General features: G+C 44.7%; 1 protein-coding gene across 2 annotated transcripts in view; it reads left to right on the top strand.

The window, feature by feature from the left end:
* The window catches only part of PARP14 (poly(ADP-ribose) polymerase family member 14), a 55885-nt gene continuing 43508 nt past the window's right edge, over window positions 12797–25173 (top strand). The window contains exons 1-3 of one of the 2 annotated variants that reach the window (XM_021070260.1): window positions 12797–13278; window positions 19140–19264; window positions 20043–20076. In XM_021070260.1, coding sequence (XP_020925919.1) covers window positions 13092–13278; window positions 19140–19264; window positions 20043–20076 — 346 coding nt within the window. In that variant the 5' untranslated portion in view covers window positions 12797–13091. The remainder of the gene's footprint in view (window positions 13279–19139; window positions 19265–20042; window positions 20077–25173) is intronic. The other variant, XM_021070259.1, reaches the window with a different exon arrangement.

Here is a 25173-nt window from a genome sequence, read left to right as displayed (position 1 = left end):
AAGAATTAAAAATTACTTTGCTTGGGTGTTACAAAGGGAAGAAATCTCCTTTCTACTTTTTTTTTTTTTTTCCTTTTTCTTTTTTTTTCCACGTCCATGGCATATGGAGGTTCCCAGGCTAGGGATCTAACCAGAGCTACAGCTGCCGGCCTATGCCAGAGTCACAGCAATGCCAGATCTGAGCCTCGTCTGTGACCTACACCACAGCTCATGGCAATGCTGATCCTTAACCCACTGAGTGAGGCCAGGGATCGAAACTGCAACCTCATTCATCCTAGTCAGATTCGTTTCCACTGAGCTGCAACGGGAACTCCTCCCCTCTACTTTCAACTTTAGAAAATTTGCAATTGTTAATTCTTTTTCTCCTCCTTTGAGATGTATATAAAACTTTGGGAAAACTGAAAAAAAGGCTCCTGGTCAGTTTTACAACTTAGTAGTGTTTTCTCAAGGATTTGAAAACCATCTCTTTGAAAGGCAATCATCAAAGAAGGTAAACCCCCATCTCCCAGTTTCCCTAGGAGGGTAGGAACCTAACTTCACCTGCAAGTAGCTCCAGGTTGTAACTACCTACCTGTCTTAGAGATAGGAGAAGTTGTATTTTTCTTTTGGATAAAGGCAATTAGCTAACACAGATGGACACCCCAATTATCAGATGAATTTAGGATGAACCATGTGTAACAAATGCTGTTGTTAAGTCCTCTTACTTGAGGACTAGTTATATTTCTTCAGAGCATGTGTGTCATGGGCTGTATCTGCCTAGCTGTATATAAAAGTGAGATTTGTCTTCACAATCTTTTTAGTGGATTGCCTGTGATGAGTGTCACATTCTAATTTCACACTTAATCAATCATAAAACTATGTTCTTTCTCTTTTTTATTTCCCCAATACATTTTTTTTTCTACTGCACAGCATGGTGGCCCAGTTACACATACATGTATACATTCTTTTTTCTCGCATTATCATGCTCCATCATAAGTGACTAGACATAGTTCCCAGTGCTATATTCTTTCTCTTCTACTTTGTGGAGAGGTTTTGTAGGTTGGCAGAAGATATGCTTTTTAATAATGTTTCCCCAACAGCTGCCTCTGGACCATGACAGCAGAACTGAGTAGTTGTAACAAAGACCATGTGGCCTGCAAAGCTTAAAATATTTACTATCTGGGTCTTAATAGAAAAAGGTTGCTGACCTCTGGTCTAGGTGACTAGGTGTGTGAGCAAGGTACAGGAAAAGTTGAAGTATTTAGTATTGTTAGGTAGGATAGGATAGGGATTTGGACCTGGGTGATTCAAAACAGGCCATTTATCATTAGCAAAAACAGGAGGCCTGTGATCAGACAATGAGGACACATGCAGGTACCAGAGGAACGCTCTTCAGAGCATCTCCCTATAACCTTTTTCCCATGCAAATAAGGCATCCTTACCTGAAACCAATCAGAGGATCAAAATTCACCCCCCCCCCCAGAGATCAAAGCCACACATAGAGTAGGCGGGTTGGGACAGGGCACTAGTGGGCCTGGGGCAAGAGAATAGGGATCCCCAAACAGGTCTGAGATATAGGGACATAAGGAAAGAACAAGCTGTAGCCAGGGCCAGTCCCTCCCCAAAGGCGGCCCGCTCTCTCGGAGGGTGTAAATAAAACTTGCTGTTCACTGCTGCCTGACTCCTGATTGGGACCTCCAAGGCACCTGGCAGGAGGGATTTTCACTTGGGACAATGGACCAGAAGGGCTCGTTAAAAGACCCCAGGTCAGAGCTGTTACACTGGGGTGTCAGTGTTGGTTTCAGGGGGAAATTTCCTTTGACCCAGAACTGCTCCCATCCTGAGCTCATCTATCCTGCCTGTAGAGACCACCTGCCTCCATCCCTGTATAGCAAGACCACTGGGTCTATCCTGGTGCCGCTGCAGCACTTCCTGGGTGAACAACCTCTTGGTGAACGTGTCCATTTTGGCACGACAAAGCCCGCTGGCTCTATCCTGGCACTGCTACGACGCTTCTCGGCTTGCACCTCCAAATCCTTGTTGTGTGTAGGGCAAGAGAGAGATAGGCAAGGACGTGGGTTTGTGAAGGGTGGGAGGAGCCTAGGAACATGAAGAAGGAGTGGAGGAGGAAGTGGATCTTAGGACAAGGGTTGCAAACTGCAACATCTAGAGGGGCTGGAGGGTCATGTAAGTGAATGATGTGGGCCAAGTGGAATTTTCAATGAGCAGAAGCCAGAAGTCAGCTGTCCTTGGCTCCACTTGATTGCTGACACATGAGGAAGTAAACCAAGTGTTGGCAAGCTGGCGGTTTCTTCCCAGGAAAAGCTGGAAATCTAAGGTGTAATACTGGAAACTCATACTGTCACAATATTAGCAGCTAACTCAAATTTCTTTTTTTGCTGTTATTATTTTTTAATAGTTATTTCCCCAATACAATTTTTTTCTACTGTACAGCATGGTGACCCAGTTACACATACATGCATACATTCTTTTTTCTCACATTATCAGGCTCCATCATAAGTGACTAGACATAGTTCCCAGTGCTACACAGCAGGATCTCATTGCTAATCCATTCCAAAGGCAAGTGTTTGTGTCTATTAACCCCAAGCTCCCAACCACCCCACTCCCTCCCCTTCCTCCTAGGGAACCACAAGTCTATTCTACAAGTCCATGATTTTCTTTTCTGTGGAAAGGTTCATTTGTGCTGTGTATTAGATTCCAGATATAAGTGATATCATATGGTATTTGTCTTTTTCTGACTTTCTTCACTCAGTATGAAAGTCTCTATTTCCATCCATATTGCTGCAAATGGCATTATTTCGTTCTTTTTTATGGCTGAGTAGTATTCCATTGTGTAAATATACCACATTTTCCTAATCCAATCATCTGTCGATGGACATTTAGGTTGGTTCCATGTCTTGGCTATTGTGAATAGTGCTGCAATGAACATGTGAGTGCATGTGTTTTTTTTTTTTAAGGAAAGTTTTGTACAGATATATGCTGAAGAGTGGGATTGCTAGGTCATATGGTAGTTCTATGTATAGATTTCTAAGGTATCTCTATACTGATCTCCATAGTGGTTGTACCAGCTTACATTCCCACCAACAGTGCAGGAGGGTTCCCTTTTCTCCACAGCCCCTCCAGCATTTGTTATTTGTGGACTTATTAATGATGGCCATTCTGACTGATGTGAGGTGGTACCTCATAGTAGTTTTGATTTGCATATCTCTAGTAATCAGTAATGTTGAGCATTTTTTCATGTGCTTGTTGGTAATTCAAATTTCTAAAGCGGGTCTCAGGGCAGACTTCAGTTGTTCAGTTTAACTGTTAATCCGGATAGTGGGGGAGGACCTCTTCCTGTTAACACTGAGTGAGGAGATGGTTTAGATAGGAAGTGACTGATAAATTCCTAGAAATACTTAGGAGTGACACTGACCTGGGAATTGATTCCTGCACTGAGATGTAACTAGTTCACACCTTCCGTGAATATGCTAATGATGACTTGGGGGAAAGAAAGGGGATGGTGTCTCTTTTTAGGGCTGCACTCAAGGTATATGGAGACTCCCAGGCTAGGGGTCTAATTGGAGCTTCTGGCCTCTGGCACAGCCATAGCAACACCAGATCCAAGCCACGTCTGTGACCTACACCACAGCTCACAGCAATGCTGGATCCTTAACCCACTGAGCGAGGTCAGGGATCGAACCTGCATCCTCATGGATCTTAGTTGGGTTCATTAACCACTGAGCCACACAGGAACTCCAAAGAAGCTGATTTCAGTGTGGACTCTGGAGAAATGTAGTCCTCTGTAAAAATCTATATTGCTGAGGGATCTTCCCACATTGCAATGGATAGGGACTTGAGATATTTTATTTGAATATTAAGTGAAGAATAATCCAAAACAGGTCAGGAACTTGGGGACTTAGAGTACCAGCACAGCGTAAACCCTAAATAAATGTTGGCTCCTGTAATTAGCTGTTGTTTTCTGTTATATATATGGAAACAGGATCTCTTGGCCAGGATGCAACATCAGCTAACAAAGAAAAAAAAGCTCAACGACTTTTCAGCTGAAAAGGAGAAGGTTTGATGTATATAGTGGCTTTAAAACATGGTGAATTCTTAGAAACATTCCTCCTGTGATGAAGTGGAGTCTGCTTCTCCTATACTTGAGTGGGAGCTGGACTGAGTGACTCCCTTCTACTGAATAGAACACTGGAGAAGTGACACTGCATAACTTTTGAGGGCTAAGTCATAAAAAATGGTACAGCATTGGTCTCGCTCCTCTCTTTGTCTCTCTCTCCCTGTCCCTTTCCACATGCCTTCGCTGCTGAGCTGCCACTTTAGAAATACAGCTACCCTGGGAGTTCCCTGGTGGCTCAGTGGGTTAAGGATCTGGCATTGACACTGCTGTGGCTTGAGATGCAGCTGTGACCTGGGTTTGATCTATAGCCCCAGAACTTTGGCTGCAGGTGTAGCCAAAAGAAAAAGAAGTCCAACTGCCATGCTGGAGAGACCACATGGTGAGCCTACATATTGATGGTGATGCCAGAGGAGCCCCAGTTATTCCAGCCCCCAGCTGTTGGAGTTGTCCTGGTCTGGGAACCAGACATGTGTGAATAAAGCAGACTTGGAGACAACTCCAGCCTCACCAATACTCTGGCTGCGAGCACATGAGAGACCATGAGGGAGAGTTCCTATATGATCCCGATATATTTTTCTTTTTCTTTTTTTTTATGGCCACACCTGCAGCGTATGGAAGTTTCTGGGCTAGGGGTCGAATCAGAGCTGCAACTGTGGTCTATACCTCAGCCAATGCAACACTGGATTCGAGCACCATATGTGGCCTTCACCACAGTTTGTGGCAACATTGGATCTTTAACCCACTGAGAGAGGCCAGGGATGACACCTGGAGCCTCACAGAGGTGATGTTGGGTCCTTAGCCCCCTGAGCCACAACCAGAATGCCTGAGCCCAGAATATTGAGAGATGATAGTAATAAGGGATTGTCATTGTTTTATATCTCCATATTTTGGGGAGGGCTGTTAAACAGCAAAAGATAACTAGAATAATGCACTCAGCTCCCACTGTGCCAAGAATTTTTAAAAGTTAGATTCGGAGGTCTCTTGTGGTACAATGGGTTAAGGATCTGGCTTGTCACTGCAGCGGCTCAGGTCACTGCTGTGGGACAGGTTCAATCCCTGGCCCAGGAACTTTCACACTCTGCGGGAGTGACTAAAATAAAATAGAACAAAATAGAAGTTAGGTCTATTGACAGATACAAAAACAGAGTAATTTATACTGAAATTTCTTTACATTCATGCTTTGATTTCACTGATAGATATGGGTATTAGGGGAAAAGTTGATATGTAGGATAGAGATTCAATTAATTTTAATTCAAGCATATGACTGACTTACAGAAACAGAAAAAATTTACCAAACCTCTTCCCCAGAGCAAAGACTTCTAGAATGTCTTGCATATGGAGTAACTCATAAAATAGTGGTTTCTGACTGATGGTAACGTAACATCCAAATATCTCGAATTTGAAACTGCAAGGAGGAAGTCCACTGCTGATTTCTTCGGAAGGGGCTCTGGTTGGGCTGTGAAAGACACATGGATTGAGCAGATGGCTCTTGTTCCCCGTTGCTGATCTGCCCTCATTCAGTGGGATGAAAAGATGTTTTAAAATGTTATACCCAGGGAGATCCCCCTGTGGCTCAGCAGAAACGAGTCTGACTAGTATCCATGAGGATGTGGATTCAATCCCTGCCCTTGCTCGGTGGGTCAGGGATCCCCTGTTGCCCTAAGATGTGGTGTAGCTCGAAGACGCAGTTTGGATCCCGTGTTGCTGTGGCTGTGGCGTAGGTCGGCAGCTGTAGTTCTCATTCAACCCCTAGCCTGGGAACTTCCATATGCTGTGAGTGTGGCTCAAAAAGCAAAACATAAAATAAAATAATGTCATACCCAGTTATGTCATGGGCTGGTTTCTCCAGAGGTCATGTGCTGACATGAAATGTAATATGCAGGTTGTTTCCTAGGGAGTGCCCTTGGGGTCAGCACCTGCAAAAGGGAGACAAAAGAAGCTGGATTGAGTGAAGAGCTCAAGCTACAAGGCTGGCTTGAAGACAGCCTCAGGGGACCCCAAGGGGTGCCTGAACACTAAAATGGCCCATCAGAGTTGTCCCATGGTTGCTGGGAAGGCTGGGCTTTTATACTCCCACCGAAATCAGTCACTGAATGGTGGCTGCCTCAGAAGGGGGATGCCCTTAGCCAAGGTGGCTCTGCCCCTGATGTAATCCCTAATGGGCCCAGTGCTGAAGGCTGTTGGCTGATATCACTTCTGGCATCTGAGTCAACAAATCCCTCCTTTAAGCAGACCCTGCGTGATGCAGTGTTATGACCACCTCAACAGAGATTAAAACTGTGGCTGAGTACATATCATCCATCCTGTTTCTAACTAATGACTTTGGATGGCAAACTTCTGGATTCCACTCAAGCCAATGAGCTTCAAGTGGAACTGACTGGGCTATAAGAAAAGGAGACTCAAGACCGTGACAGAGTCTCCCTGGAGTTTGGGGGATAATTTTATGAACCTCTGAATTATCCTGAAATTTCTGGCTATGTGGCCAAATTCTGGGCAATGTTGGGTCAGCTCAAATCTACGAATACATTTAGTTTCTGGCTGTGAACTGCATTTTTATGGATCTCTTTTTGACTGGGAGTTTGGATTTGACCCCTGCTCACTGGACTTCAGAAAAATATTTAAAGTAAAATTGGGAAGGATATAGGATTTAATAAAAACAGATTTGGATGTTACATTGTTAAAAGTTAATTTTCCTGTACCCTATGACTTATTTAGTTTTAAAAAGCTTGGCATCCCAGGTGACCATATTATATTTCAAGTTACTGCTTTGAAGAACATGGTTTAATCCAACTGATTCGACAGGAACATGCTTGTGCAGAAAAGAGAGTTAATTAACATAGCAAGTCTGAGACTATCTTTGGAAAGGCCTTGCAAGGTTGGCTCCTGGCTGGCATCTGATCTTAGATTCCGGGAGGAATCCCACAATTCCCTTACTGATAAGAAGAGTAGATTATAGAGTGTCTGTTTCTACAAACAACACGGTTTGTGCTGAACACCTGCTTTCCTTCAGGGAGTCTCCAGTGTTGGTATGTGCTCCAGAGGTTGCCTGCTCCAGCAGCCCCAAATAAAAATCTTGGGCAATGTGTAATAAGCTCCCTCATAGACAATGCCTCACATGTGTGGTCACAATTCAATGCTTGAGGAAGTCAGTGCATTCCACGTGACCCTAGTGGGAGAAACACTTGGGCTGTCTTTCCTCCAGGCTCTCCCCATGCACCTTTCCCCACTAACTTTGCCCTGTAGCCTTTCACTGTAACAAGTCACAGCTGTGAGTTTTTCTGTATTCTGAGTCTTGGGAGTGCTCCTAGAGAATGATTGAGGCTGAGGGGTGGTATGGTGACCCCCAATGCAATGTCATTACTATACATGTAATTTTTTATTCTTATTTATTTATTTTGCTTTTTTAGGGTCACACATGTGGCACATGGAGGTTCCCAGGCTAGGGGTCGAATCAGAGCTACAGCTGCTGGCCTATGCCAGATCTGAGCTGCATCTTCAACCTACACCACAGCTGATGGCAGCGCCAGATCCTTAACCCACTGAGCAAGGCCAGGGATCGAACCCACAACCTCATGTTTCCTAGTCAGATTTGTTTCTGTTGTGCCATGATAGGAACTCCCAATATACATGTACATAAGTCATATTTTTCTGTTTGATGGTCTACATCTATAAATTATAGTTCTCAATTATACTTTTTCCTTAAAGCCAGAAAAAGTCCCATTTTCTCATAAAGTTAAGTGAATGAAAGTTTTGTGCATAATACAGAAGACAAAGGATAGATTTTAAGGGTTAAAATTCACTATTAGCTATTTCCATAGAACGGATACAATCTGGGATCAAGAGCCTGTAACCATGTTTTCCAGTCTACTTTCTAAGCAGCCCCAGAAAGAACCCTTCCCCTCCTCCTCATCCCTCCCTACCTTCTGCCTCAAACAAACGGTGGGATGCCACTCAAGCAGAACTCAGTGGGAAAATTATAATATTAATACTTACATTAAAAAAGGAAAGGTCTCATAGCAGCACTATTCACAGTAGCCAAGACATTGAAACAACCTCAAGGTCCATCAACAGATGGATAGATTAAAAAGATATGGTACATATACACAATGGAATACTCTTCAGCCATAAAAAAGAACAAAATAATGCCATCTTCAGCAACATGGATACAACTAGAGATTACCATACTAAGTTAAGTCAGAAAGGGAAAGACAAATACCATATGATATTACTTATATGTGGAATCAAAAATATGGCACAAATGAACCTATCTATAAAACATAAACAGACTTGCAGACATAGGAGACACAAAACACAACCCTTTTGTGGTTTCCAAAGGGGAGAGGGAGAGAGTGGGAAGGACTAGGAGTTTGGGGTTAGTAAATACAAACTATTACATTTAGAATGGATAAACAATGAGGTCCTGCTCTATAGCACAGGGAATTATATCCAATTTCCTGAGATAGGCCGTGATGGAAAACAATATTTAAAAAAAGAATATACGTATATGTAAGACTGAGTCACTTTGTTGTACAGCAGAAATTGGCACATTGTAAATCAACTATACTTTAATAAAGAATAGTAAAAGAAAGGTCTTGGAGTTCTCTTGAGTCATTGCTGTGGCGTGGGTTTGATCCCTGGACCAGGAACTTCCACTTGCCCCCAGTGTGGCAAAAAAAAAAAAGGAAAGAAAAGAAAGGTTTCTAGTCAATGATATAAACTTCTAAAGAAACTAGAAAAATAAGAGCAAGTTAAAACCAAAACAAGCCAAAGCTGATATTAGAGATTAAAGCAGAAATCAATGTAATCAAAATAAAGCTTAGAGAAAAAATCAGTAAGTCTGACAGTTCTTTGAAAATATCAGTAAGTCTATAGACTTCTAACAGACATCTCACCAACTCACAAACTATAACAGCATAATTTAAACATGTGAGTCAGGTAGCATTTATCTTTTTACCATAAACAATCCTGAAAAAAAAAAAAAAAAAAAAAAAAACCTTTTCCTGGCAAATACTGTTATATAAGTACTTAAACGACAAGTATTAAAAAATGAGTTTTTTGGGGAGTTCCCGTCGTGGCGCAGTGGTTAACGAATCCGACTAGGAACCATGAGGTTGCGGGTTCTGTCCCTGCCCTTGCTCAGTGGGTTAAGGATCCGGTGTTGCCCTGAGCTGTGGTGTAGGTTGCAGACGCGGCTCGGATCCCGCGTTGCTGTGGCTCTGGCGTAGGCCGGCAGTTACAGCTCCAATTGGACCCCTAGCGTGGGAACCTCCACATGCCGCGGGAGCGGCCCAAAAAATAGCAAAAAGACAAAAAAAAAAAAAAAGTTTTTTTACTTAGATATATTGGCAGCGCCCACTACTGTGTTGAGAGTCAGGCCTCAAGCTCACAGCTGGGAGTTTGGGGCTTAGAGTCTATTGGCTCTGTTGTTTAATAAGTTTTGTGATTTTTTTGTATTTTTTGTCTTCATAGGGCCACACCTACTACATATAGAGATTCCCAGGCTAGGGGTCTAATTGGAGCTGTAGTCACTGGCCTACGCTGCAGCCACAGCAACGCCAGATCCGAGCCATGTCTGTGACCTACACCACAGCTCACAGCAGCTCCAGATCCTTAACCCACCGGGCAAGGCCAGGGATCCATCCGGCAACCTCATGGTTCCTAGTCAGATTTGTTAACCACTGAGCCACGGTGGAAACTACAAAAATAAGCTTTTTTTAAAGATGAGAAAACCAAGATTTATTGATTTTGGTTAATTTGCTCAAGGTCACATAGCTAGTAAAATCCAGAATATTCTCCACCATGGGGAAACCATTTGTGGGAGAATTGAGGCAAAGGCAAGGCCAGTGAGGGCTCCTGCTGTGATCTGCTCATAGTCATAGGACCTGCAACTGGGGAGTGGGTTTATTACCCGGTAGAAGGGATCTGAGAAGAACATGCCTGTGCAAAGCTTGGGTAATGCTGAGCTCTACAGCTTGACCTGTAACCAGCAGTGTGACACTGGGGTAAGATATTTTACCTTTTTGTGCCTCAGTTTCCTCTTAGTAAAATGGAGGTAATATTAAGTTTCTTATAAGTTCATTCTATTAATCATAACATTTTGTCTTGTTAAACTCCCTTTGTGCTTGTTTTTTGATTTTCATTATGTTTTTATTTCTTCCAGGGTGGGTTTCTCAAAAGTAATGAATAGATTCATGACTGTCTTGGAGACTAATCAGCTGTCGGAATGAAAGGACACAATCAGCTTTAAGGTCTCTTTGACCAGGAGAATATTAGTATAATGACTGCACTAAGTTGTGTGGGGGAGGGGTTGCGGTGGGAGGCACGGATCGACTGCTCCGTTGGAAACTGCCACCTCTGATGGCAGAAGAGGGTGGTTTTGTGCTGGAGCCCTGGCTCACCAGAACTGATTGTTGCATTTTCAGAATTTTTGTGAGCCCGTTATTAACCACCATTATTTAGAATTACTTTGCATGAACTTGGGGTGGTAAGAGAAAGGGTGGCATGCCCACTTCTGAGGTCATATCTCATCTGGGGGGACCAGGCCAGGAGTTTCAGGAGCAAAGTGGGGCAGAAGCATGAGGGGCTCACAACGTGCTGCTTCAGCACAGATGGGAAAGCCACCCTTTTCCAATATGCACACTTCAATGGGATAAATAGGGAACCTGATGCTGGCTTGCATAGAAATTGAAAGGACTCTGATACCAGGTTATAGAAGTTCATAGAGAAGCTGAAAGGGGAAGTTGGGATGAAGCAGAGAAAGAGAAGATCAGCCCCCAATGCAGATGTAGGTTGTTCTGTTAAGATGAGCGGTGACTGGAATTCCGGTCATGGCTCAGCAGAAACAAATCTGACTAATATCCACAAGGACACAGGTTCGATCACTGGCCTTGCTCAGTGGGTTAAGGATCGGGCATTGCTGTGAGCTGTGGTGTAGGCTGCAGATGGGGTTTGGATCTGGCGTTGCCATGGCTGTGGCATAGGCCAGCAGCTACAGCTCTGATTCTACCCCGAGCCTGGGGACCTCCATATGCCACAGATGCGGCCCTAAAAAGACAACAAAAACAACAAAAGAGCAGTGGTGATTATGGGGCGGAAGAGCCATGTCAACATGGCCACCTTTCCCAGGCCCGAGAGGACGCTTGCTTCTTTGGAAAGAAATGAGTCGCTGTAGGCAGATGGCCACTGGAGATAGAGAATTGAGAGTGGATAAGCACAGTGGGAGGGGGGAGGGTTCAACAAGTGAAAAGGGTCAAAACAATTAAGGAGAGAGGACAAACTACCTCAGGGGCTAACAACGGTTAAGATTTGCTCCTTCTAGAACTATTTTTCCTTGGCTTTCAAGACCTGCCATCCTGACCCTCTGAGAGTTCCTTCCCAATTGACCCAGGAATGATGAGCAGACCATGTGTGTGACAAAGCACATTGCTGATACTTAAATAAATCCTGGAGAGAAATCCAGAAATGGCTAGCTAAAACTTACACAGTTTCAGTTTCACTCTGATTGTTCTTTTTTGTAAAATGATGGTGTGAGGACGAGGATAAACTGTTTGCTCAATTCTGGACCTCCAAACTGGGGAGGGGAAGGTGCTGACTTAGTTGTGGCTTGGAGTTAAAGGGTGAGAACACCCCGATGAGAAATTCCAGGGTGTGGCTGAGAACTCTGACTGGGCTTTCTGCCTTCTCTCCACTTCCCCTTGCTGGGGTCCAGGGTGGTTTGAACTGATGATAAGCGCCACCTGCAGGAAGAAAGCTGGAGGCAGGAGAAAATACCTAGCTAGTACCCTTAAGCACTATTAGGAACCAAAATACAAGCCCAGGAAACTCTCTTTGGCCCATCTCTGGTTCTCTTCCTGAAATTTAGTTTCATTGTGACTAAGAGATAACAGGTGAGGTCCAGCCCTGCAGGGAGAAGCAGCTCTAATCTGGCAGAGACTAAGAGACTGCAGCACCTCCTTCACAGAGAAAAGACAATCCATCAGAAGAGAATTCTCACACTTACCCATCAGCAGTCATTCAAAATCACCTACTTCTATACCTCATCCCCTGTACCCAGGAGACAGTCCTTGCCAGATCCCTGGTCCTAGCTACCCTCATTTTTTGCCTGAGATGCTACAGTAGCCACCTGACTGGCCTCCTTCCTCTGCTCTGGCTACCACACAGCAGTCCAAGGGATCCTGTGCATGTCACAGGGAACTCCCTCTTCCCAACCCTCCAAGGTTATCCCCAACCACCCTTAGGCTTCAGGTTACAACTTGCCTCTCCATAAACCCTCCAAGCCCCCACACCTGGCCTAAGATCCCCTCCTAACTTGTTCCAGGAACACCTGTATATTCCTTCCAAAAGCACTTATTCCTGTGTTCTAACTCCTCTGTCCCACAGCTTCTTGAGCCCAGTGAGGGCAGAGACTGTGTCTGTCTGTTGAATCCATTCTGAAGGCATGCACCTAGCAAATATTTTATTAAAAAATCGTTGTGAATGTACTGTTTTCCCCAGCATTTCTAGGCATAGAATATTCACAGATCGGGGAACAAAATGCAAAAGGAGGAAAGGTTAAAAATATGCTAATAAATTGTTGAAAGAAGTCCCCAAATGGGCCCCAAACATTCTAAAGAATCAGTTTGTAAATTGGCCTGTGGCCAAAATGAAGCTATCTTTGTGTGTGCACAGGTCTAGTGACCCAGGGCTGCTGATTTCAGCTGTGGTGTGGGTGAATGGCAAATGGTGCGCTGAGCCTAGGGCCCTCCGTTCGGAACTAAAGGGAGGCTGCAAAGGCGATGCCAGCCTTTGGTGTGGTCCAGAGATGAAGATGAAGAATTGGGGGGGGGTCTCTAGTCCAATCTTGGGGCGGCTCTTTACAGCCAAAAGTGAAAACTTAAGGGCAGGAGGAGTTTTCCCGGAAACGAAAGCGAAAGAGGCTTAACTGCTGGGAGTTGGGGAGGGACCGGCAGTCGCAGTTGAACCTGCGAAGGTGAGAATGTCTGAGCCTGGCTCCTTCCCTCTGCTGGTTGAAGGGTCCTGGGGCCCCGACCCGCCGAAGAACTTGAGCACCAAGTTGCAGTTGTACTTCCAGAGCCCGAAGAAATCAGGAGGCGGGGAGTGTGAGGTCCTCCAGGAACCGGGGAGCCCATCCCGCTTCCTAGTGCTCTTCTATCCCAATGATGGTGAGGGGGACAAGGGTGCGGGTGAGTGGGGACAGGTGGGCTCGCCTTCTAGGGAAGACCTATGGCTGGGGCACGCTGCCTGCGGGAGAATCCAGCCGGTTCCGGCGGCAGCGTAGCGGGGGCGCGGGGGGAGCAGAATGGACAATGTGCATGCGTCGCGGGCGGTGAGCTTCCAGGCGCTCTTGGAGGCGGCGACGGACCGCGCAGGTGAGTTAAATCAACATTTAGCTCCAGGACATAAAGGAGCCTCCTGAGAGCAGGTGCACCCGCCTTATTTTACGAGGCTACCTCGTGTGTTATTGGCAGAGTTGCAATGCCATTGCAATTTTGGACTTCCTCCTATGAAAGCATCGGTTCTGGAATTCCAGAGGTTTCTGGGAACACAGTTTGAAGGGAAGAGAAAGTTTCCAGGGAGAGTCACATCTAAACTGACTCCTGAGAGTGAATTCAGGTCTTGATACGCGAGATGAGATATTGAGCCAGGCTCTTCCGATGGGAACTGCAGTGCTGGAGGCTGGAAAGCGAAGGCGTCTATGCAGGGAAGTTCAAGGCGCCCTCCAATCCCTGATATGCTGCGGGGGTGGGGTGGGGTGGGGGCAGAGAGCGCCTTGCACTGTGGTTTGAGGAGTGAGCCCCCATCTGTTCGCTGTGCACGAGTGAGGTCTGGAGACCAGCACTAAAAAAAAAAAAAAACGTGTGGGTCTGGGAAATTTTATGCGATTATAAAGGGGTCCTTGTATTTAAAAAAGTCTTCGGTCTTCTCTTATTAAACCACCTTTAAAAGAATAAAAGGAAGTGTGGTGGGTGGAGTTCTCTGGTGGCTCATCAGGTTAACTGTCTGCTGTCATTTCTATGATGTAGGTTCAGTCCCTGGTCTGGGGATTTCCACATACCACAGGCATGGCCAAAAAAAAAAAAAAAATTAAAAATTAAGTAAGTGAGGTGGGGAGTTCCCATCATGGCACAGAGGAAACGAATCCGACTAGGAACCGTGAGGTCGTGGGTTCGATCCCTGGCCTCGCTCAGTGTTAAGGATCTGGCGTTGCCATGAGCTGTGGTGTAGGTCGCAGCCACAGCTCTGATCTGGCATTGCTGCGGCTGTGGTGTAGGCTGGCAGCTACAGCTCTGATTAGACCCCTAGCCTGGGAACCTCCATATGCCGTGGGTGCAGCCTTAAAAGGACAAAACACACACAAAAAAGTGAGGTGGAAATTAAGATGAGTAAAATGTTTGGTTGAGATGAAATAGGGCCTTATATGACATGCTAAGGAGTATGAACTTTCCTGCACAGGTAGGCAGGGGAGGGCCATGTCCAAATACACGTTAGGGAGATCAATTTAGTTGGAAATAAGTACATTGATTTCTATTGGGAGAGACCATGGACATCAGACCTTTGAAAAGGGTCATGCAGTGGCCAAGTGAGGGCAAGTGAGGCTTTGAACAAAGAAAGCCAGTGTGGGGGTAGAAAATGCATAATCTGGACTTGGTACCTGATTCTACTGGAAAGGTTGATGTTCCACTTGAGGGAGAGGGAGAGCCCCTGTGCCTTCTCCTACTTTTTTTAGATGGGGAGGTAGGGGTTTCTCCATGGGTCTGGGAGAGTCCCAGTGTTCCTGGGGTCACTTGGGAGAGGCACTACCTAGAATCTCACTGGGTGTAAATACAGAGGCTTCTTGGAGAGGAAAGGCAGGTCCTGTTGATCACCACAACAGTAGCTTTGTCGAGAGTTGGCTGGAACATCTTGATTTGATTTCTGGGTGGTCCTCAGACTGGGGGCGGGGGTGACATTCTGAGTTGATGGAGAGTTAGGAGTTTTGAGCTCTGAGGGGATGTTCCCTCCCTGTAGGCAGTTGAGCAGCTGCTCTTCCTCCTGCTGCTGCTGTTAGGCAAGTGGGAGGACAAGTGCCCTCCAGTTTTCTCCTTGCTCGAGGCACCCACCAGGTCTGCACTGAGAGGCACGTACCTGCTATTCCCCAAGTACACTTTCCTTTGGAATCTGGAAGGCAAGGATGTGGACAACCTCCAATCCTGCCTTCCTGTTGCTTGGTTTAGAGAAGCACTGGGATCAGAGGGAAGACAAGGAGGCTTATGAGGCCACTGGAACTGCAGTTGGAATGCTCCAGGGCAGAGATGCCAAAAGGAGAGAGTGAAACCCAAAGGAGAGAGGGGTGCATAGATAAGTGGGCAGGAAGCACAGTGGGAAGGGGACAGGAGACCTGCCCGGCCCAAAGCCTTTGTGAAAACAAACTGCAGAAAGTTTTCTAAGGAATAATTTCACCAAAGAATGCTCAGAAGGGCTTCTGTGCAATGTAAGACATTTCCCCTGGATTTCACTTTTCCTCAAAGGGTTTTACCCCTTTGATTCTGACTGTCAACATCTCCATGGGCCTGTTCCTTAGAGACACTTTTCTTTAGAATCCCGTTATCCTCAAGAGTAGCCCTCACATTGGGGCCACAGACCCCCTGCACCTGAATCACCCCCGATTAAACAGGCGTGTTCCCAGCTCTGTCCTAGAGATTCAGGTCCCCTGAGTGCAGAGGAGTGGGAACTGCCTGTATAACCAGCATCCCAGGTGACCCGGACGAACTAAAATGTGTGACCCCCTGTTGTTTGTTGAGAACCCTAAATGGACAGAAAGGGACATAATGATGGAAAACACAAGCCTCGTAAAAATACACACTGCAAAAATATGTTTGTGTGATGATAACCCCATTCTTACCCTCAAAGCAGAAATGATTTCACTCTCCTCGCTGGTTTCTTCCCACCCATCTCCTAGCCCACTTCCTGGCCTGGACTGCTCTAATGCCACTCTTGTGGTTCCTCCAGGACAGAGGCTCAGAGCTTAGTTCAAAGCAAACCTTAGGTGGTCAGAGTTCTTAGAGAGTGGAAAGTCCCCATTCAATTTCAGTTTCCTATCAGAGGAATGGCTTTCTCTGAAACCAGTGGTCAGGAGTTTGCTAACAATAAACAACCTGTCCTGGCACTGCCCCTGGGGCATGAGTTCCATAGGGATGCCCTTTGCCCTCTACAACATGGGGTGGCCCTAGCAGGTGGTGGCCCATGGTGTAACACAACTTGATTCTTTTTTCAATTGTTGATGTACAATGTTGTGCCAATTTCTGCTGTCCAGCAAAGTGACACAGTCATACACACACATATATATACACATTCCCTTTCTTATATTATCTTCCATCATGGTCTATCCCAAGAGACTGGATATAGTCCCCTGTGCTGTATAGTAGGACCTAATTGCTTATCCATTCTCAGTGTAATAATTTGCATCTAATAACCCCAAACTCCCAGTCCATCCCAGTCCCTCCTCCTCTCTCCCCCTTGGCAACCACAAGTCTGTTCTCTATGTCTGTGAGTCTGTTTCTGTTTGTAGATAGGTTCATTTGTGCCATATTTTTTATTCCACATATAAGTGATATGCTGTGGTATTTGCCTGTCTCTTTCTGACTGACTTCACTTAGTAGGATAATCTCTGGTAGCATCCATGTTGCTGCAAATGGCATTATTTCAAATTTTTTTTTTATGGCAGGTAGCATTGTATATATGTACCATGTCCTCTTAATCCACTCATCTGTTGATGGGCATTTAGGTTGTTTCCATGTCTTGGCTCTTAGTAACACAACTTGATTATCATTCACATAGTAAGAATGAGGCCAAAAGCACACTTCTCTGTAGAAATTAGTGTACTACTTTAGTATAGCTGTACCCTTTCACATAGTTTGCTGAATTTCTGAAAAGTTAAGATAAATGTACATCCATCATCCTTCTGGTCATAATTTGGCTCTGATTACTGGCAGTTTCTTTGGGATAAGGGAACCCATCTTCTCCTTCAATAAAGTTAAATGTGGATGTCTGAGACAGGTGCAGAAGAAAGCCTGTCCATGTGGGTAAGGGTGGTTAGGCGTCAGCATTTCAGCTCTTTTTCCTCCCAGATTCAACTTCTCCTTGTTGCGGATCACTTCCTTATGTTGCTCTTGAAATAGTCGTGTCCATATATATTACACACAATCTCAGAACAGTCTGGCACATTTAGGTGCCTGGATAGGACTGTGCCAAAGTATAGGGAATAATAAAAGGAATGCAACACAGAGGCCCATGCTCTAGAGCTTGGCTTACACAACTTAGCTTGCTCTCTGGGTTCGGGGGTCTGCTGCAGCCCTCAGTCCTCACTCTAGCTTGAGACAGCCTATCAGGATTCCATGCAGAAACATCTGCCCTGCTCACAAAGAGTGGTTAGAGTCTGGCATTCCTTCTCATATTGTCTCTGAGGCATGCTTCTGAGACGACATCCGGTTAAGGCATCACTTCCCTCACCCTCGTCATGGATGGTTGAGGTGGGAAAGCTATTCAAGTCTCTCTTGCTGAAAGATTCTGCCTCTGTCTTTGGCCTCTTCAGGCCATCATATCAGAATGTAACATGGTAACCCAACATCATGGCAGAGCCACAGCCGTGAGCACAGGGCATTCTCAAAGTTCTCTGTCGCCTTTGCACGATCTGACCGTATTGACCGGGCCGCCTCCTCTAAACTCTCCCACTCCCTTTTCTCCGTGGTCTCAGATACGCTGCTTTTCATTAACTCTCTCTGGCTGCTCCTTCTTCCAATTATAACTTACATTTAAACAGCTCTTGGGAGTTCCCACTGTGGCACAGCAGAAATGAATCTGACTAGTAACCATAACGTTGCGGGTTTGATCCACCGTGGCTGTGGCTGTGGTGTAGGCTGGCAGCTGTAGCTCTGATTAGACCCCTACCCTGGGATCCTCCATATGCTGTGGGTGTGGCCCTAAAAAGCAATAAATAAATAAATAGCTCTTATGGGTGTTAGCAAAATTAATTCACGGAAACAGCTTCAAGTGAGGAAACTGAGACAAAAGAGAAGCTAAGATTATTTTCTCAGTGACTCAGCAAGTTTGTGGCAGAGTTGGAATTTGAATCCAAGTCTTTGGACTCATGTCCACTGTTCTTTTTTTTTTCTTTTTTTTCCCCCACCACAGCCCAGCTGTCTGATATGTTAATTCCTTTCTTCTTCTTCTTATTGGAAAACTCTTTCCCATCCTTTCTTTCCTACTCTGTTTAATGAGGATCCTTACTATTCTGCTCATGGTCACCCTAGTCATCTTCCTAAAATCTGGCTTTTACCATGCAAGGTCCTAGCACACTAGCTCACCGGGAGGGATGCTTTAATTATTTCCCTTCACTGTGGGATAAATATTGCTGCCTTTCTAAGTGCCTAGGGAATATCAGGTACTGTACAAAATTCGTTATAATGTTTCTTTGACCCACATAATACCCATATCAGACAGTCTTCATTAATTACTTATTAATGGACAATAATACTGACACTTTGGAAGGAAGGCTTATTAAAAAACATGTTCGAAGTAAAAAAAAAAAATGTTTAAAGAGATAACTCGGTTCATGCTTGTTTGCTAAACTTTCCCTGTTTTTACCACATGCACCCTCGCTTGAGAAACTGACAAGGCCCCTGACTGATGATGACGAAGCCTATGGAAATAATAATTTTCTTTTCTTTTCTTTTCTTTTTTTTTTTTTGCTTTTTAGGGTTGTACCCTCGGCATATGGGGGTTCCCAGGCTAGGGGTCGAATCGGAGCTGTAGCTGCCAGCCTACACAACAGCCACAGCAACACAGGATCCGAGCCACGTCTGCGACCTGCTCCTCAGCTCACGGCAACACTGGATCCTTAACCCACTGAGCAAGGCCAGGGATCAAACCTGCATTGTCAAGGATGCTAGTGAAATTCATTTACCACTGAGCCATGGTGGGAATCCTGGAAATCATAATTTTCTGTATAAAGATTGCTTAACTAATGGCTCTTTTTAAATTTCAGTTCGGAAGCAAGTTCTGGAGAGAGAGAAGCACGAGTTAGTGTGGCCAGGAGTAGGAAGATTCACATTATCTGTCCAGTTGCCCACAGCCCCAAATGAAGGCCGTGAGGGGAAAATTCCAACAAATGTAAGTAAACGAGGGAGTGCAAGGGAAGTGGGGTGTCCTCTGGAGGTGTGTGGAGTGAGAGCCACGAGGAGGAAAATATGGTGGAATGAGGAGCGTGACTCAGATCGGAGTAAGAAAAGCAACCTGCAGGCGTGCAGGGAGTGAGAGGAGTGGTGGTAGGGGAGGAATCATGGGGGGGAGGGGGTGGCGAGAACCACTTTTTGTTTGATTTTAGACATTTTTGGAAAATTCAGGACTGCGGGGTTACCATAAGGGTGGTTTGAGTTGTAAAATCTTGGGTCTCTTGGTCCTGGGTGCTTAATAATCTGGAACTTGCTATACTGGTTTCATGTTCGCATGGGTGTGTGGGGCCAGCGACCCATACTGCATGTAGTACGTATTTCTTCAATTGTACAGTGGGATAGTGAGCGTATTCACCTCTTTGGATTGTTGGATTGTTGTGAGGGTTAAATGAGACAGTAAAGCACATGGCCCACTCCATAAATGTTAAACGGGGAAAAGAACATGAACAAAACCGTCTCTCTGATTTAGGTCTTACCCCAGACACTTGGTGTTCCTTTGGGGTTTCTGTTATGTGTCACTTATTCTTACCAGTGATTTGTATGCTGAGGAAGTGGACATGTCATGACATGTGAGGTGCATTCAACAGCATCATTGCCTGAACTTTTAGTTATCATTTTTGTGGGCCCTACATCTCCAGGCTGGTCCCAGGGACACTTTCCTAATATAAAGAAATTATTAGTAGTTTATTAATGCTACTTTATTGTTTGGGTTTCAGGGATCCAAGACGAAAGAACGTGCCAAAGAATCAGGTAACTTCTCATTCACTGGATAGTTTTGCTTTTGTTAAAGGCTTTGCATTGTGGAGGTCATCCCTCTCTTCCTGAATCACAAGGCAGGGTTGGCTCCGCTGAGAGATGCTTTGGGCTGCATCATCTTCATCTTCTTGGCCATCTTTGCAAGGGCTGCCTCTGGAGCTCTAAGGTCTCAGGTCAGAAGGATGGGACCAGCTCTCTCTGTGTGTGGTACTGGGAGATACCTTGCCATTGATGGCAGGATACAGAGGTACCTGGGAAGTGGATGAACTGACCTTTGGAATCTTCCTGTGTCTAACCAAATGTTGAGAACAAAGGAAATGATGTAACAGTAGTTGCTGTGTGTGGCTAAGTCAGTTAACGCTGCTTTCTGAGCACTGGATGCAGGATGTGGGTGTAGCCCTCCAGACCAGCAGCAGTTCTCCTCCCATCTGCCGTAGGAAACAACTAGCAACCTAGAAGCTGTTATGGATTCTGCTACCTGACTCATGTCTGGGTGTTGGCCTGTCTTGCCACCTGATTTTTACCGAAGAAGCCACTAGTTTTCCTGGCTAAACATGCTATTATAAAGGGCAGGTAATGATGGACTGGGCTGAATGACCAAGCAAGAGAGAGAAAAAGTGATACATGTATCCAAATCTTAGGGAAAATGAATTCCCCCAAAATGCTGAAATATTGTCCTCTAAAATTGAAATTGTTTTCAGTACATGTGTAGGTTTTTGCAGTTTTCTCTTTATGAAAATGCTACTAGGAGGAGAATTGTCAGTACTTGGCAAAATGACTAGAGAGGGATGTATAGATTATTTTTACCTAACATGAAATGTACTGTTACACTGTAGAAACTAGGTTTTCTTAAGAAGCTCATGATTCTTTTTTTTTTTTTTTTTTTTTTGTCTTTTTGCCTTTTCTTGGGCTGCTCCTGCGGCATATGGAGGTTCCCAGGCTAGGGGTCGAATCCGAGCTGTAGCCACCAGCCTACGCCAGAGCCACAGCAACACGGGATCCGAGCCGCGTCTGCAACCTACACCACAGCTCACGGCAACAGGGGATCCTTAACCCACTGAGCCAGGCCAGGGACCAAACCCACCACCTCATGGTTTCTAGTCGGATTCGTTAACCACTGAGCCACAACAGGAACTCCAAGAAGCTCATGATTCTTACAAGATAGGAATTTTTGTCTCTCTAGACAAAAATTATGTTAGTCTCTTTCTAGAGACTTCTCTAGGAAGTTCTGCTTTCTGTTTTTCAGATATGAGACTGTCCCACCCAACTCCAGTGTTCACTGTGACCGCCTAAGCCCTTATCTATTTCTTGGAAGATGCCTTATTGTACTTGTGCTGTACCTACAGGCTCCATTTTGGACCAGGAAGTGGTTTATATTTGTAGTACATTTATATCTGCACCATTTCCCACATCTGGAACTTAAGCCAGTCTGTGTTTCTTCTAGTTTCATAGATTGCGCCCTAACTCTGTCTTAACTGATTTGTTAGCACTATTTCAGATTTGCTTGAAACCCCACGTGTAATCTCAGGGAGAGCCATCCAGCCTCACACCACCCATGAACTTTTCATTGTCCTGGAGATTTTAGGCCCAGGTGCGAACATGTTTTAACTGGAGCTCGACTCTAATGGTAGTCACCAGCCAGGAAGTTTGGTAGTCTTCAACAAGATACTTAAGTTGGCCCCTTGAAGAGATGGAAGAGGAGGTCCTTTGTTGCATGGTTGCTCCACACTGAATCATGACAAGGATCCTAAGGCTAGGACTCTTGAAATTAATTGGAATGGTGTAGAGAGTTTTCAGAACTAAGAACAATGAAGATGGGGGATAGTTCCCTAATAGGTTCCCAATTTCAGGGATGAGAGTAGAGGATGCTGCACCATGGATGCCCTAGGCATGTCTGAAAACCAGAGGTTCAAGTTGAACAAACAGTTGACAGAGCAGGGGAAGGTCAGTCAAGGCACATACCAACATCAGGGGATGTGAGCACTTAGCCAGTGGCCTGTTCTAGGCTAAGCTTAGAAGGGTAGAAAGCAGAAGTTGGAAGAAAAGAAAAAGGCAAGAGCAGAGACATACTGGTCATTTATGCAGATTCTCCCTGCACAGTCAGTCTGGCTTTTCCAAGTCTGCATGTCCAACCTGGATTCTCTTCTAAATTCCACACCTTGTGTCTGACCTTCCTGTTGGACAACGTGTTGGAGTCAACATGTCTGAAGCCACCCATGTCACGCTCCTCCCCAAACCAGATTCCTCTTCTGGCTTCCTCATTTCTCTTGAAGTACACAACCAGCCTGCCCATCCTCTGCTAGAAATTTCAGTTCGCTCTTTTCTTCCATCTTTCACATATGTTGTCCCAAAGACTTAACAATTTCTGAAAGTTTTCCTTATCCATCCCTTTCTCACCCTAGGCTCTCATTATTATCTCATTACATCCAGTGTGGCAGGAACACCCTGCTTGGGCTCTCTGCATCTTCTCCTTAAATCTGACCAGTCTGTGTACCATTGCTGACTGTCCTGTCACTCTTTGCACAGAAAACTTCTATGCCAAGTACAAGATAAGGTACAGACCACATGTTGGATGAAGCCAACGTCTCTAGCCTCGTTTCTTCCACCTCTGCACAGGTGTTCTTTGAGCTTCACCTGTCAAATCACCATTTCCTAAATAGTTTTGGTGTGGTCCTGGCACTCTGTCTGTACTTCTGTTGCTCATAACACCCTCTACCCCACTTTTCTCTACCTGAATTCTGGATATCCTTCAAGATCTACTCAGCTTCCTCCTTTTCTCTGAAGCTTTTCCAAGACAGCCCAACTTCTTTATCTCTCTTTCTTGGATTCCTGACTTGATTGTTGATGTTCTTTATTTGGCAGTTAACCAAACCTCTCTTGTGATGAAGCTTCTAATAATCATTCCTTATTGAAATTATAAAACTATATTCCTGAAAATGCTCTTTCCAGTCACTCATTCCAATACTCTAATTTTATAATTAAGAGACCTGGCAAAGGTCACATGGCTAAAGAGGGCAAAGTCAGGGCTTGAACTCATATAGCTCACCCCCAGCCTGCTGATCCTTCTGGTTTGTCATACCTATCTCACTGAATGCTAATTCATGTTGTTGTCAAAGCCTTAAGCAATTTTTTATTTGGCATGAGTGTGTGTGCAGTGCAACACCCAGCACGTAACAGGAGTATTTGTCAGGGTGCTCAAATTGCTGTAACAAACAACCCCTCCCCCCTAATCATAGTCCCATGGAGTCAGTAGCCAGGGTGGTGGAGAGAGTCTAGTCTGTTTTATAGAGTCATTCAGGAATCCAGGCTCTTTCCATCTTTTTGACACCATCATCTTTGATATGTGGCCTCCAAGGTCACTGCAAGGGAGAAGGGAGATTTGATTGGCCAGGTCTGGGAGTGGAATTCACCATTTCTACTCATGTTCACATGAGCTCTGCTATAGGAACTAAACTATAGGAAGTCTAGGAAATGTTGCCCAAGGAAGAAAACAAAATGGATTTGTTGAGCACGTAGCATTTACTCTGCCATAATGAACATTTACAAATATCAATTCCCTCTCTCATTTTTCTTGTATGCTTCTACTAGAAAATCTGTTAAGTTCCTTATGTAATGTTTTTTATATGTACCCCTCTGTACACATCCAGTGCCTTGAACATAATAAGGGCTCCAGGTGAATACTTGTTCACAGAACGTCTAAAGATTATAACGTACCCTCCGTGCTTCATTAGACAAGCCTAGAGTGAGACGGACCTTCTGGAGATAGCTGACTCGAACAACGTGGGTTTGAAATGTGTGGGTCCACTTATTTGTAGATTTTTTTCAATAAATCTACTTGAAAATTTTTAGGAGGTTTGTGACAATTTGAAAAAAAACTCACAGATGAACCGTGTAGCCTGGAAATAGTGAACAAATTAAGAAAAAGGTAGGTAAGTCATGAATGCATAAAATGCATGGTGATGTACACGTAACATACAAAATGTGGGTTAATCAACTGTTTTCAGTAAGGCTTCTGGTCAACAATAGGCTCTTAGTAGTTAGGTTTTTGAGGAGTCAAAAGTTATACTCAGATATTTGTGCAGGGAGTTGGCCCTCCTAACCCCCGTGTTGTTCAAGAGTCAGCTGTATACGTAACTCACTTATAGACAGAGATAAAGAGGAACAGTATGGCTGGAGTGGTTGCTATTCAGTGAGTCTGAGGTGTACACATAATTCTCCAGGCCATTTTATCTTCCATGTGTATTCGCTGTAAGTATCCTTTTTTCTCTTCACTGTAAGTATCCTTTGTCATTCTCTGTAAGTATCCTTTTTTGTCTTCACTGATGAGAAATTATTGCTTTTCAGAGCATAATGTGTTAGATGATGCTCATGTTTGGCCTAAGCAATAAATCTCCAATTCAGCACACATATACTTATCTACAACTATATACCATATGCCAGTAATACAAAGATGAATAAATATGCCCCTTGCTTTAGAGAAACTTGGTTCAATGTCCGTAGTATTATGCTATGATAGAAATATATGTCAAGTGCTATCAAAAATAAGGCAAATTTTTTAGAGAAACAAGGCAGAAAATAGTGTAATGAAATTGAACAAGGAGTTCCCTGTTGACCTAGTGGTTAAGGATCTGATATTGTCACTGTTGTGGCTTGGGTCACTGCTGTGGTGTAGGTTCAGTTCTTAGCCTGGGAACTTCTGCATGCCCTGGGCTTGCCCCCCCCCCAAAAAAAGGAACATAATCATTATCAGCATCATAATAATAATAATAGACAAATGCTATTTTAAAATTTTTTAATTAAATGAAGCAAAGTCTTCCAAGATATTTTTTTTTCTTTCTTTTTTCTTTTCTTTTTTGTTTTCTTTTCAGGGCCACTTCTGTGACATATGGAAGTTCCCAGGCTAGGGGTCGAAGCAGAGCTACAGCTGCTGGCCTACACCACAGCCGTGGCAACACCAGATCCGAGCCACATCTGCAAACTTCACCACAGCTCACAGCAATGCTGGATCCTTAACCCACTGAACGAGGCCAGGGATCAAACCCGCATCCTCGTGGCTACTAGTCCCGCTTGTTACCACTGAGCCACAATGGG

Source organism: Sus scrofa, chromosome 13, assembly GCF_000003025.6.
Source record: "Sus scrofa isolate TJ Tabasco breed Duroc chromosome 13, Sscrofa11.1, whole genome shotgun sequence".
Classification (NCBI taxonomy): Eukaryota; Metazoa; Chordata; class Mammalia; order Artiodactyla; family Suidae; genus Sus; species Sus scrofa.
This window is presented reverse-complemented; position numbering and strand designations above follow the sequence as displayed.